The sequence below is a fragment of the Tachysurus vachellii genome, chromosome 21 (assembly GCF_030014155.1).
Source record: "Tachysurus vachellii isolate PV-2020 chromosome 21, HZAU_Pvac_v1, whole genome shotgun sequence".
NCBI lineage: Eukaryota > Metazoa > Chordata > Actinopteri > Siluriformes > Bagridae > Tachysurus > Tachysurus vachellii.
In genome coordinates, this window is record NC_083480.1 from 5,395,204 (window position 1) to 5,406,418 (window position 11,215).

At 37.4% G+C, this 11,215-nt stretch overlaps 2 protein-coding genes across 3 annotated transcripts; one reads left to right on the plus strand and one right to left on the minus strand.

Annotated features, from left to right (window-relative positions):
• The first annotated feature begins 3,238 nt into the window (after positions 1-3,238).
• On the plus strand, positions 3,239-5,897 carry atp5mf (ATP synthase membrane subunit f). Its single transcript, XM_060897637.1, has 4 exons — positions 3,239-3,360; positions 5,197-5,304; positions 5,432-5,548; positions 5,746-5,897. Exons 1-4 carry the CDS (start codon positions 3,345-3,347, stop codon positions 5,772-5,774), a joined length of 270 nt encoding a protein of 89 aa, XP_060753620.1. The 5' UTR covers positions 3,239-3,344; the 3' UTR covers positions 5,775-5,897.
• cpsf4 (cleavage and polyadenylation specific factor 4) lies at positions 5,890-10,025 on the minus strand. 2 transcript variants are annotated; one of them, XM_060897636.1, is made up of 8 exons: positions 9,624-10,025; positions 8,963-9,013; positions 8,733-8,885; positions 8,533-8,628; positions 7,251-7,344; positions 7,087-7,159; positions 6,793-6,966; positions 5,890-6,653 (listed from the first exon to the last, which is right to left on the minus strand). In XM_060897636.1, the coding sequence occupies exons 1-8, from the start codon at positions 9,724-9,726 to the stop codon at positions 6,585-6,587; spliced, it is 813 nt and encodes a 270-aa protein (XP_060753619.1). In that variant the 5' UTR covers positions 9,727-10,025; the 3' UTR covers positions 5,890-6,584. The 2 variants fall into 2 exon arrangements, with proteins under 2 accessions (XP_060753619.1, XP_060753618.1); XM_060897635.1 differs by having other exon boundaries at positions 6,793-6,969.
• Positions 10,026-11,215: the final 1,190 nt, after the last annotated feature.

The window sequence follows — 11,215 nt, forward strand, 5'->3', positions numbered from 1 at the left end:
CATCTCTGACACAGTGTTAGTTTCATTCACACTGCATAAGACGTGTTTTGAATGCTGTAACCAACGGCTGTCAGGATTTCCAGCAACTACCAAAAGTATAATTAAAGATTTTTTTTTTATATTTTGTGACCCGACCGAGGCAAAACAAACATCCATAGTGAGGCTGTGCTGAATGCCATGCTGAATGCCTAATGCCAAAATATTATTGCCTGTCTCCTCCTCTGCTAAGCAGATTTGTGATTTATTGTCAAGTGCTATTAGCTTTAGGAATGATGAGCATCTCCTTGGAGACACTCTGAGTGCTTATCTTTAGCAATAAATTCAGCCATGCAGCTGCTTCTCCCTTTTTAATTCTCATTAAATTAGGCTTGCCATTTAATATACAATAGAGAATAAGCTGCGTTGTGTAACTTGAAAAGAGAAAAGCAGAGTCATGAGTATACATTTTTGTGCTGGAGAAGATGTATGAAGTTTTAAGACTGAAGATCAAGAAGATGTCTAGTGCTGTGTAGTGCCTGAAGGTCATAAGAAAGTAAGTGCCCTGGTCAAAGTCACTCAGATCCTTACGCTTGAACATTTTCCCTGCATGCAACACATCAGCTCTGCCCTGACTGCTGACTTGCTGCCTGATATATTCCACCCCTTGACAGGTGCCACTGTAACAAGATAATCAATGTTATTCACTTCACCTCTCAGTGCTATAAATACAGAGTACAGTCCAAAACTCTAAGACCTTGTTGACCATGGAAATAAAAGAAAGTTTTAGTTTGTTGTTAGATTTAAAACAAAGAAAGAACATTTCATATTTTTTAACATTCTGCACTATTTCTAGGTTCCATGTGAGATGTTGAGCATGTTTACTGCTTAGTATAAAAGCTAAAAAGGGAATTTAAGCCTAAACCTAACCCTAACCCCTAAGCAATAACCCTAACACTAACTTCTAATCCTATCCCCTAACATTAACCCCTAACTTTAACCCTAACCTTAACCTCTATACCTTAACCCCTAACCCAAACCCTAATCCCTAAACCATAACCCTAACACTAACCCATAACTCGAACCCTAACCCATACCATAACCCTAACACTAACCCACAACGATAACTCAAACCCTAACACTGATACTAAGAAACTGTTAAATGGTATTTTAGATATTCTACTTTTCACTCAAGTTGTGGTCTAATATCGTTTAGAGATATTATAGGTAGATTTGCTCTTAGTAAAGTGGTTCTATTTTCTGTCCCTGATTCATATAATTCTACCTATGATTTTAAATGCAGAGCATAATCAGTGATAGCATTTAGCCCTTAACCTCCAGTTTAATGCATCCACTCTGTGAGTCAGGCTCTTCTTTGTCTCCTATGCATTTTAATGAAGTGTTTCAGGTCAACACAAAATTCTCTGACCTCTTTGAAATACCGTGGCATAGCTCTTGAAAATGTAATAAAAGATAATAGATGTTTAAAAAATTAGAGGCTGTATCCTGTTATGGGTCAAGTACAAAGATAAGTATGACTTTTTAAGTTCTTTTATATGTAAAAGTGAGCATGCATCTTAATGCAGCAGAGTATAAGGAAGCGGTTAGAACCTATTGGTTACAGGATATGTTTATGGCATAAAAGTTAATCCACACATACTCCTGAGTCAGGAATGTTAAAAAATATGTCTGGAAAAAGAGACTCATGAAATTTTGTCTACATGAAGAATATAAAACCTGACAGTTTTGGAGTTGATGATCACCGTGGTTTCTTTCTTTTTCTGTATATTTTCTTGACAAATTTTTGTATGTTTCTTCAATATTTCTGATTAATTTCCCCTCTTTTTTTCTCAGCTTTGAAATGGCCTTGTTTTCAGTTTTTGAAGGTGAAACCGTAAGTGTAAAACCAAGTGTAGATTTTCAGATGTTCAAATATTGATTATCAATCGTACAGGAAACACTATCGTTCGTGTTTCATTACTTTTGCTCACGTTTAATTGTCTGATAAAAAATGTGCCCTATGTTTTTTACGCATTTACATATAAACACCACAAAACACACTACGATTCTAGACTCTCTTCTCATATTCATCTTTTGACCTCAAACCCAAATGTTTTTAATTTACAGCAAAAATGTAGTTTGCATTATAATTGTTTCAGAAGGGAAGGTAGATTAATCCTTGACCTGCCCCTCACCTATTATCCATTACATTCTAAGCAGCAGTAGCCCATCTAAATGGTCACGTGTACTGCAAGGAGCAATGCTTAGAATTGAAAGGTTTCAGTGTTGTCTCCATGTCCCTTAATATAAATGTGATAGTAGGTTTGTTTGGGTACAGAATCATGTACAGTAGAGGTCACAGGGAACAAAAAGACAGACAAAAGAAATGCTGAGCTAAGATAAGACAAATTACTCAGCCATCACATTATTTTAGAAGAATATAAGAAATGGCAGGAGTCTTCTGGGACTTGTGCCAGATGCTGTGACACTTTCATTTAACACAAGTATCCATAAAGCAGAGCATAAAGCTATACACCAACTTAAGTAGGGAAGGAGATGTCATATTTATCCAGTTATGACTTGTGCAGTGAATTAGCTTTGATGTTCCACCTCTGATAATGACGAAAGGTTCATCTAAACACCTTAAATAAATTTGTATTGAAATATTTTGATGTACTTAGAGGTTCTGGTGCTAATCTGATGGCTGGTCTATATATACGTTCTACGCAAGGGACACTTGAGTTAATATACGCCTGTTAGTTTGCACTAGAAGTAATCAGTGATGTTCAATGTCATAGAGCAAACGTCATTCTACAATACAGTTGTAAAGTGTCCAGTTAGCACTTTAGGAGATGACAAGACTTACGTACAAGACTTATGGAACGGCAGTGATTGTGGGATTAGCATGAAACGTGTCATTTGAAGCCATGAAACCTTTTTTTCGAGCAGAACGTAAAGATCAGGAGGTGAGGACGATAAACAAAACGAAGGATTAAGTTCTCACTCTTTTAAATAGAGACAAATTCCTACTCATATCAGCAGGAAGTTTAATAGCATTATGGGTGAAATATGTCACCCTAAAAAAATAGACAAAAAAAAAAATGAACCAGAAATAGTAATAACAGTAGAATTAAGTGAATATAATATGCATATAAGAGAGAGGTATGATTTAATGTGTCATTTTTACTTCTCAGTACTGTAGTTGGAGTCATTCAAACCATTGTGTTGTGTGAAACACACCATTAAATAGACAGAAGAAGAAGCAAGACATGACGTCATGTCTGTGAGATTTAGACGCCCCGCCCTCTGCCTTTCCTCTCCATTTTATTCCCAACATACAACGCGGCAGCTTCCAGGCTTATAGCAAGATGGCGGACAGACCAGGTAACCGGTGTTGGAAACTGTTTATAATCATCATAATAACACCTAATGATGCGTTGGACGGTTTGTTCGTTATACGCAAGTCGTGTATTATGTTAGAGAATATGATTAAAGCAGACACGTCTTATTATTTATAAGGGAATCGTTATAAAAAGGCCTGAGGAAGCTAGTAGCTCGAGTCAAGGTCTTTCTGACACACACTTGTCATTTGTTTGGGTTAAATGGAGTCGCCTTGTTATATTGACTTGTTATATTAATTCTTTTACTTTTAAAATGTGCTTGACTGTACAATTAACCAGTGATCGTGTCGAATGTGGATATACGACTGTGAGTGAGTGCGAGCTGGGGCTAATAGCGAGAGCACGGTTAGCGTTAGCATTAGCATTTAGCTCAGTTAGTCTTCATGAAGGTTAGTGTTTATAAACTAATCCCAGCTCGTTGTCTATAGACTAGAATCAAACCCTAATGCGAGTAACATCAGATACAAACATAATGAAGCCCACAGGACAAGAAAACTCAAGTATATTGAGTTTATGTTGATTTAGACAGATAGATAGATAGACAGACAGATAGATGGATAAATGGATAGATATATAAATAGACAGGCAGATGGATGATAGATACATACATAGATAGACATATAGATAGATAGATAGATAGATAGATGGATGGATAAATGGATGGATAAATGGATAGATAGGTAGATAGATAGACATGCAGATAGACGGATAGATAGATAGAAAGACAGATAGAACTTTATCTATCAGAAGTGCAGAGTAGCAATTGTGCAAATAGACAAGTGCAGATAAATATGTAGTATATATTTAGGAATAAGGACTATAGCAGTGCAGAGATGTGTGGACTTTGTTGAAAAGTAAAAGTAAATGGTTCTAATTCTATGGCATTGGGAAAAAAAATTGCAGACACTGTTGTAAAGGAACAAGAAGTAGAACGTTATAAGGTTATGGCATTTTAAAAAAATTGTACATAATATCCTAATAAATTGTATTTTTTTTATTGTTAAAAGAAGCATGCAGCGTCTGCTCTTCATTAACTGTGAAGAACGTGTCGTTATCAGGCTGTGAAACTTTTTTTTTTATTTTAACACTAATGATCACTCCCACAGAAAATCACAAGTTTTAAAATAATGCTTTGTTTTGTGAAATGCTTTCAGCTGAGAGAGATTTGAAATTAAAATCTGAGTGCTGATGTGATGCTCTTTTATGAGCCACCAACAGGAGGATGCTACAGCAGCAGCCTATATTTATTATAGCACAGTGAAATGCTTTATTTTACGTATCCAATTGTTAAGAAGTTAGGGTCAGAGCACAGAGACACAGTCAGACGTGATCCAGCACCCCTGAAACACAGAGAGGGTTAGGGGCCTTGCTCAAGGGCCCAACACTGGTAGCTTCATTGTGCTGGGGCTTAAAGCCCTGACCACCTGATTAAGAACATAAAGTACTGTATACATTTTCTGCATCAGCCAGTTTACTCTGATTGATAATGTAAGCAGAATTGTTTTTAATCACAGGACTATGGTTAAAGGACCTTCAGTGTATAATCCAACATGGAGAATGTTATTGTAAAGTCTGTTACAGAAATCAGGTGTAAATGTATAATCTTATTTTTATAGTATAATCTTAAATATTATTTAAACTGACTGTATGTTGCTAAATGCTGTTGATCAGCTGCTGATGGGAATGAATATCCATGTTTATTTTTTTTAAGTGATGTTCTAATGAGTTGAATTTTGAATTTCATGTTTCTGAAATAACAAGGTTTGATTTTTAATTAAACAAAGCTGTAATCGACTGTACACACAATGTTTGTCTCCAGTGCCCTTGGCTGAGAAGAGGCTCATGGATGTGAAGCTCGGTCAGCTCCCATCCTGGCTCGGTACACGCGACTTCACCCCCAACGGCCTGCTCGGGTCTGTTCGCAAAGGTGAGACGGTTTGTGGCAGATGATTAAGCAGTCACCACCTGTCCAGTTTTGTGCCCACGTATTAAGTGTTTTAACCTCCATGTGCCTGTTTTTTTTTTTGTTGTTCATATCTCTCTGTCTTTCATAGGCTACGAAAGATATTACAACAAGTACATAAATGTGAAGAAGGGAGGCTTTGGTGGTGTAGCCATGATCCTGGCTGGTTATGTTGTACTGAGCTACATTTGGGAATATGATCATATTAGTAAGTAGTATTATTAAACCATTTTTCTCTTCATGTTTATTGCATCACGTCTCCTGGAGGGTCACCGTTACAGAGTTATTTATTACTAACACACCCAGGCTGTAGTGACTTACATCGAGCTCATTTAGATGATGTCAAATGTTACACTCAGTGCTGATATAATTTCATGAACACAATTCTCCTATTCTTCGTAACAGAGCATGACCGCTGGAGAAAGCACCACTGAAGCAGCCTGGACCTCACAGACCACCGAGTCTCTGGAGCTGAGTGTGATCAACACACCTTTCTTTCATGGATGATGTTGTGTATAAATTTATTTGTGCCCAAGAAATAAACTAAAATTAAGTAACACTTGTGTTTGGTTTTTATTATGAATATGCTCCTCTGTTTTATTTTCAGGAATAAAATCAGTTGCTTTGCAATACAAATTTTATTTATTTTCCATTTTGTCTGCTTTAGTGCCAATTTTCATTTCCTCAGATTTAGACTCTGCTACTTCTAAACAAAACATATTTCATGGATGAGATTCACAGATTATAAAACACACGTTTTAACAGAACAAACGTTTTTACTCTGCACCGGAAATACAAAGGTTTGAATCAATCAGACTGGATGTTCGTCCAAATGACATCAAGTGATGGTTCTAGTTTGGTGATTTAAATCCTGAGAACTCGGCACTGAAGGTAACAGTGAAATTGAACAGTTTATCCTCAGGTTTTTTTTTTGTTTGTTTTTGTTTTTTTGCTTTTTTCCTTTTCTACTTGAATCCTGCAAACATTCCCAAAATTTTATTCCCTGTTGGACATTAGATTCCCAGCAGTCTAGAACTATGAGCTTAAAAATAACATCGACTGCTGATTTTTTCTTCCATTCTTCCCACAGAAGTTGATCATGGCAGAGAACTGAAATTGTTCTCGTGAACGTGGCAGAGAAAGTCCACCAGAGTGACCGCTGAGACTCTTAACAGACCGAACATTGTTTGTCTTTGAGCTGAAATTCCAGCAGTTTATTAGCGGAAACGTTGTGAAGTAGAACATTACTGTCCACTTAGAAAAGCCAGGTGTCCTTTTGTGCATTTGTTTGCGTAATGTCCCTTTTCTCCACACTGAAAAAAAAATAAAATAAATCAATGAATAAAGACTAAGCACTTTGAAAAGGTCTGTAGTATAAAAATCTCCAGTCAGTTACACATCTACAAGCTACATGAACACTCATCTACACACAGGATAGACGCGTCAACTGACCTTGTAACACGTGACCTGGTCCAGCGGACGAGGGCCTCGGGAGCCACCCGTGTTGTTCTGAGGCTGCGATACTCCGAGAATGTGTAAAGGTTTCTGATGGTTGCTATTGGCATTAGAGTTGTTGCTGGTTAACTGAATCAGTGACAACGATGATCTGTTTAAGTTCTGTGCATTCTGCTGTTGAGGGGTTAAAAAAAAAAGTTTACAGAAGAGTTACAGAAATTAGTGTTTGCCAGAACAGTGACTTTATACTATTGACATCAGGGTTCATATTTAAATGAAAGCTTTTTAAACCTTTTGCTGAGTCTGGACTTGCTGAGGAAGAGGAGGCTGTTCGTTTGTCCCCATAGGCAGCTCGAAGCGTGGGCTAGAAACACAGTCATATATCTGTGATAAGGCTCAAAACAAGAAGAGTTATCAAACTTAACGGATGTTGGATGGGAATGGACCGAACTTACTGCATGAACTTGCACGACTTGCCCTCAGGACAGAATCCGACGAGATAATTAACACAGATGACCCTCCTCGTGTGTCTGTGTCGGCAGTCCGGGCCTTGATCAAAGATCGAACGGGAGGATTACACACATTTATTTATAAGATTATTAACTTTTTTATTCTATCCTTAAAAAAAGCATAGCTTGTAATACTGTCTCTTTCTTTCTCTGCTGCAGAAACTTTTCACACACCCACTACAGTCCACTGCAATAACAGGCTCTCGAGATCCTGAATAAACTCCAGTACATCCAGAACTCTGTCGCTCTCAAAGCTATTCATAACCTTAGAATTTGTTCCTCTGATATTCCTCCAAATTCCTGTCTTCACCATTAAGAACTAAGCACAGGACCTGGAGTACCAAAGCATCCCCCTCTCCCTCTTTTCATCTCTCTTCTCAAACACCCAGATTACACTCATTTGTCTAAAGTTGAAATCTTTACTCAAAACTCACCTTTTTTTCAGAACTGCTTAACGATTCATGCTTTTTGCTCTTCTGTGTTTTTTTATTGATTGATGTGATCAATGCTGTATTTTAATCTTTAATGGTTTCAATACCTTTTATAAAAAAAAAACAAGCTGGATTTCACACTATGAGCCTTTGCTGAGGTCTGAGCTCGAGTGTGATTGTTCTAGACGTCCTCCGCAGCTTCGGTCTGCTTTCAGACTCGCTCAGTTCTATCAAACCCTGATGCATTTGCGTTCCTCTTACGTCATCACAAGCGCACATGGAGAGGGTTGTTTGTTATCATTTGGCTGCTATTACACGCAGTAAGGTTCTTCACCTCTTCTGTGCTTCTCGAGTTTCATGAAACTAATCACGTCGTCATCGGCTAAAACACACACGCAGCTTTCTTTACTTCCTGAACAACATTGGAGCCGAGTTTTGTTTGTGTTCACAGGAAACACGGCACATTTCCAGTTTGTCCACGTTATTAATGTTTAATCCGTGCTCTAATTCAGACTAAACTGCCCGTGTGAAAGCCTTCTATCTCTCAGAGGCGGAGCTGATTCAGATGAACCACACCTTAAACCGGTCGTCTTCAGTTTCATGCATCACTGGTTGCTAGGTAACAGATGCCATTTAATGCTGTAATAGTATTTTAAGATTTTAAGTCCTTAACTTGAAAAAGAAATATTCTTATACAATATAAGATTTGTTTTTTTCTGTTCGATCTGAAATCACTCTCAAAATTTCTGACAAACATAAATAAATAAATTTTCCCTTTTAATCTGAAAAATCCTTACCGTGTTTGCAGAACCCTCGGTCGTACCACGGACAATCTTTAATCTTAGATTCCGGATCAATGTGTAAGAAAGGACATTCTTTATTACTGCATTCCCCTGCAAGTACGCAAGCACGTCAGGTAAGCAACTAAATAACTAAAAAGTAAACAAACAATCTTATATCACACATGAATACATAAACACAAGAGAAAAACACAAACCAAACTTGGAGTAAAAATAGCATTCTGGCATCTTCGTCATGTCATACTCGTGCAGAAATTCACACTGATCTCCTTTCTTGCACAATCCTCGAAGCCAGTGTTTACAAACCACCGTTTTTTCTCCACTGATATGCCGAAAAGGACACATTCCACCTTCCAGAAGAGAAATGGATCAGTTCGGAATAATACTATAATATATAGTACAGTATAGTAAAAGAGTTCAAAAATACCTTTTAGACAAGCAGATTTCATGAAAAACTCGCATACGGCGGCACCTGATTCTGAAAAGAGAAACGTTAAAAGATTACAGCAGGTCAGCAAGAAGAGCAGCCAAAAAATCCTACATCCACCAATGTGCTTTATCATCTACTCTCACATATAAAATCCATGGCCAGATGTTTGTGGACACCTGAAAATCACACACATATGTAGTTTTTTCCTCCAAAGATGCCCAAACACTGTTTTATTGCTGTGCACACTGTGCACAGAGCTCCATGAAGACATGGTTTGAGAAGGTTGGAGTAGAAGAACTCGAGTGTCCTGCACTGAGCCCTGACTCTGACTCAACCCCACTGAACACTGACTGAACCCCAGACCTCCTCACTCTTACACCATCAGTGTTTGATCTCACTAATTTTCTAAGAAGTCCAGAGTTTTGTTATCTCCATGAAGACATGAAGAAGGTTGGAGTGGAAGAACTCGAGTGTCCTGCACTGAAAACTGACTCAACCCCACTGAACACAGACTGAACCCCAGACCTCCTCACTCTTACACCATCAGTGTCTGATCTCACTATAGTGCATCTCTAGAATAACGTGGATGTGTACATTAACGAAAATGTGTCTTTTGTTGTTGTTATTGTTTATTCTGCACATTTAATATTCCACTTACTGTCCATTCCTGGGAAAGGCAGCGGTTGAGCCCCTAACTGCTGCTCCACAGCGATCTCCAGATCAAACTTTAAATGATCAACGTTGGCGATTATTTCCTGCATTTTCGGATCCGTGTTTTCTGCCCCCTGAATCACTCAGTGAACTTATTTAACTCTCTGAAACCAAAAACTTTGCCCAACTCTACCTAATGCTAAGCTAGGCTAGTTAGCATCAGTCGATAAACAGCTAGTTGTGAGGAATACAGCTCGATAGAAACGACCAGAAGCTACTAATAAACGCGTGGAGGAACCACAGAAGCTTTTTAGACACAACGATTTTAAATCCACATGGTCAGATCGGACCACGGTAATAAAAACACCAGCAGCATTTAGCACTTCCGAGACGGTTTAGACGCATGACCTCTGACCTCTATAAGGATGTAGAATCACACTCAGAGTTAACGAGTTATCGAGGGGACAAATACAAACACAGGACAACATCGATCATTTCCTACATCGTTTGTTGTCCTTCTTTTTATCCGCTTGGATTTTTTTATCACTTCAGTTATAGTTTTACTGAAATGTATTATAAACGATCTTTATTAAAACGAGCAAGCGGTCTGTAATCGATTAAAATGTCTTTCCTCAAGTGCGCCAAAAACTGATTTGAAGTTTTTGTTCAAAAATAGATTTTCATCAACCTTATTTTTTTCCATAGAGATGTGATTTTTATTTTAAAAAACAATAAATATCTCGATTACTGAGCCGAGTCTTATAACATTCTATGAAAAATCTTATTGGACAATTGAAATATTGTCCAAAACATATATTGTGATAGGTTTAGTCTTATTAAATATACATAATATATAATGTAATATTTTAATAGATAACTGTGGATAAATATATTTCAGGAAGAAAAAAGAAAAAAAATCTATATTTTATATATTAAAAAATATATATTTATTATATATATAATTATTTTTATTTTTATTTCTTTTTTTACTGTGAACACACTCAAAATAAAGACATTTGGAAAGATGAAAGTTTGTTTACTCATTACATTTTTATTTTACAGTATAAAATCTAACTCAATTCCAACAGTAAACATCAGTGTGGAAAATTATTCTAGCAAACCAGTGACTTCTGTGCTGGTGGACATTGGACTACTGTTGCTCGAGGAGGGAGAGATAAGGAAAAGCAGGAGTATAGGTCTGAGATTAGGAGGAGAAGGAGAGATTCTGGTGTGAGTTAGATGAGGTGATGGAGAGTATTCCTAGATGGGAGAGAGTAGCGATTGGAAAACACTTCAACAGGCATGTTGGTGAGGGGAGCAGAGGTTATGAGGAGGTGATGGGCAGGTTTGGTGTTAAGGAAAGGAACCTAGAAGGACAGATGGTGGTGGACTTTGTTAAGAAGATGGAAATGGCTGTAGTTAACACTTATTTCCAGAAGAAAGAGGAACATAGAGTTACATATCAAGTCAAGTGAAGAAGCTTTTATTGTCATTTCAACCATATATACAGTAGTTGTTGCAGTACAGAGTGAAATGAGACGTTTTTATAGGACCATGGTGCTACATAGAACAAAGACAGCGCTAAGGACTTAGTAAGTT

Excerpts from the sequence above, each read along its gene's own strand:
- cpsf4 (XM_060897635.1), bottom strand. The coding sequence starts at position 9,726 with ATGCAGGAAATAATCGCCAACGTTGATCATTTAAAGTTTGATCTGGAG. Across the intron at positions 8,629-8,732 it reads CTATTTTTACTCCAAGTTTG|GGGAATGCAGTAATAAAGAA; the intron begins GTTTGTGTTTTT and ends GCGTACTTGCAG. Across the intron at positions 7,160-7,250 it reads AAGTCGTGCAAGTTCATGCA|CCCACGCTTCGAGCTGCCTA; the intron begins GTAAGTTCGGTC and ends CTGTGTTTCTAG.
- atp5mf (XM_060897637.1), top strand. Across the intron at positions 5,305-5,431 it reads GCTCGGGTCTGTTCGCAAAG|GCTACGAAAGATATTACAAC; the intron begins GTGAGACGGTTT and ends TGTCTTTCATAG. Across the intron at positions 5,549-5,745 it reads TTGGGAATATGATCATATTA|AGCATGACCGCTGGAGAAAG; the intron begins GTAAGTAGTATT and ends TCTTCGTAACAG.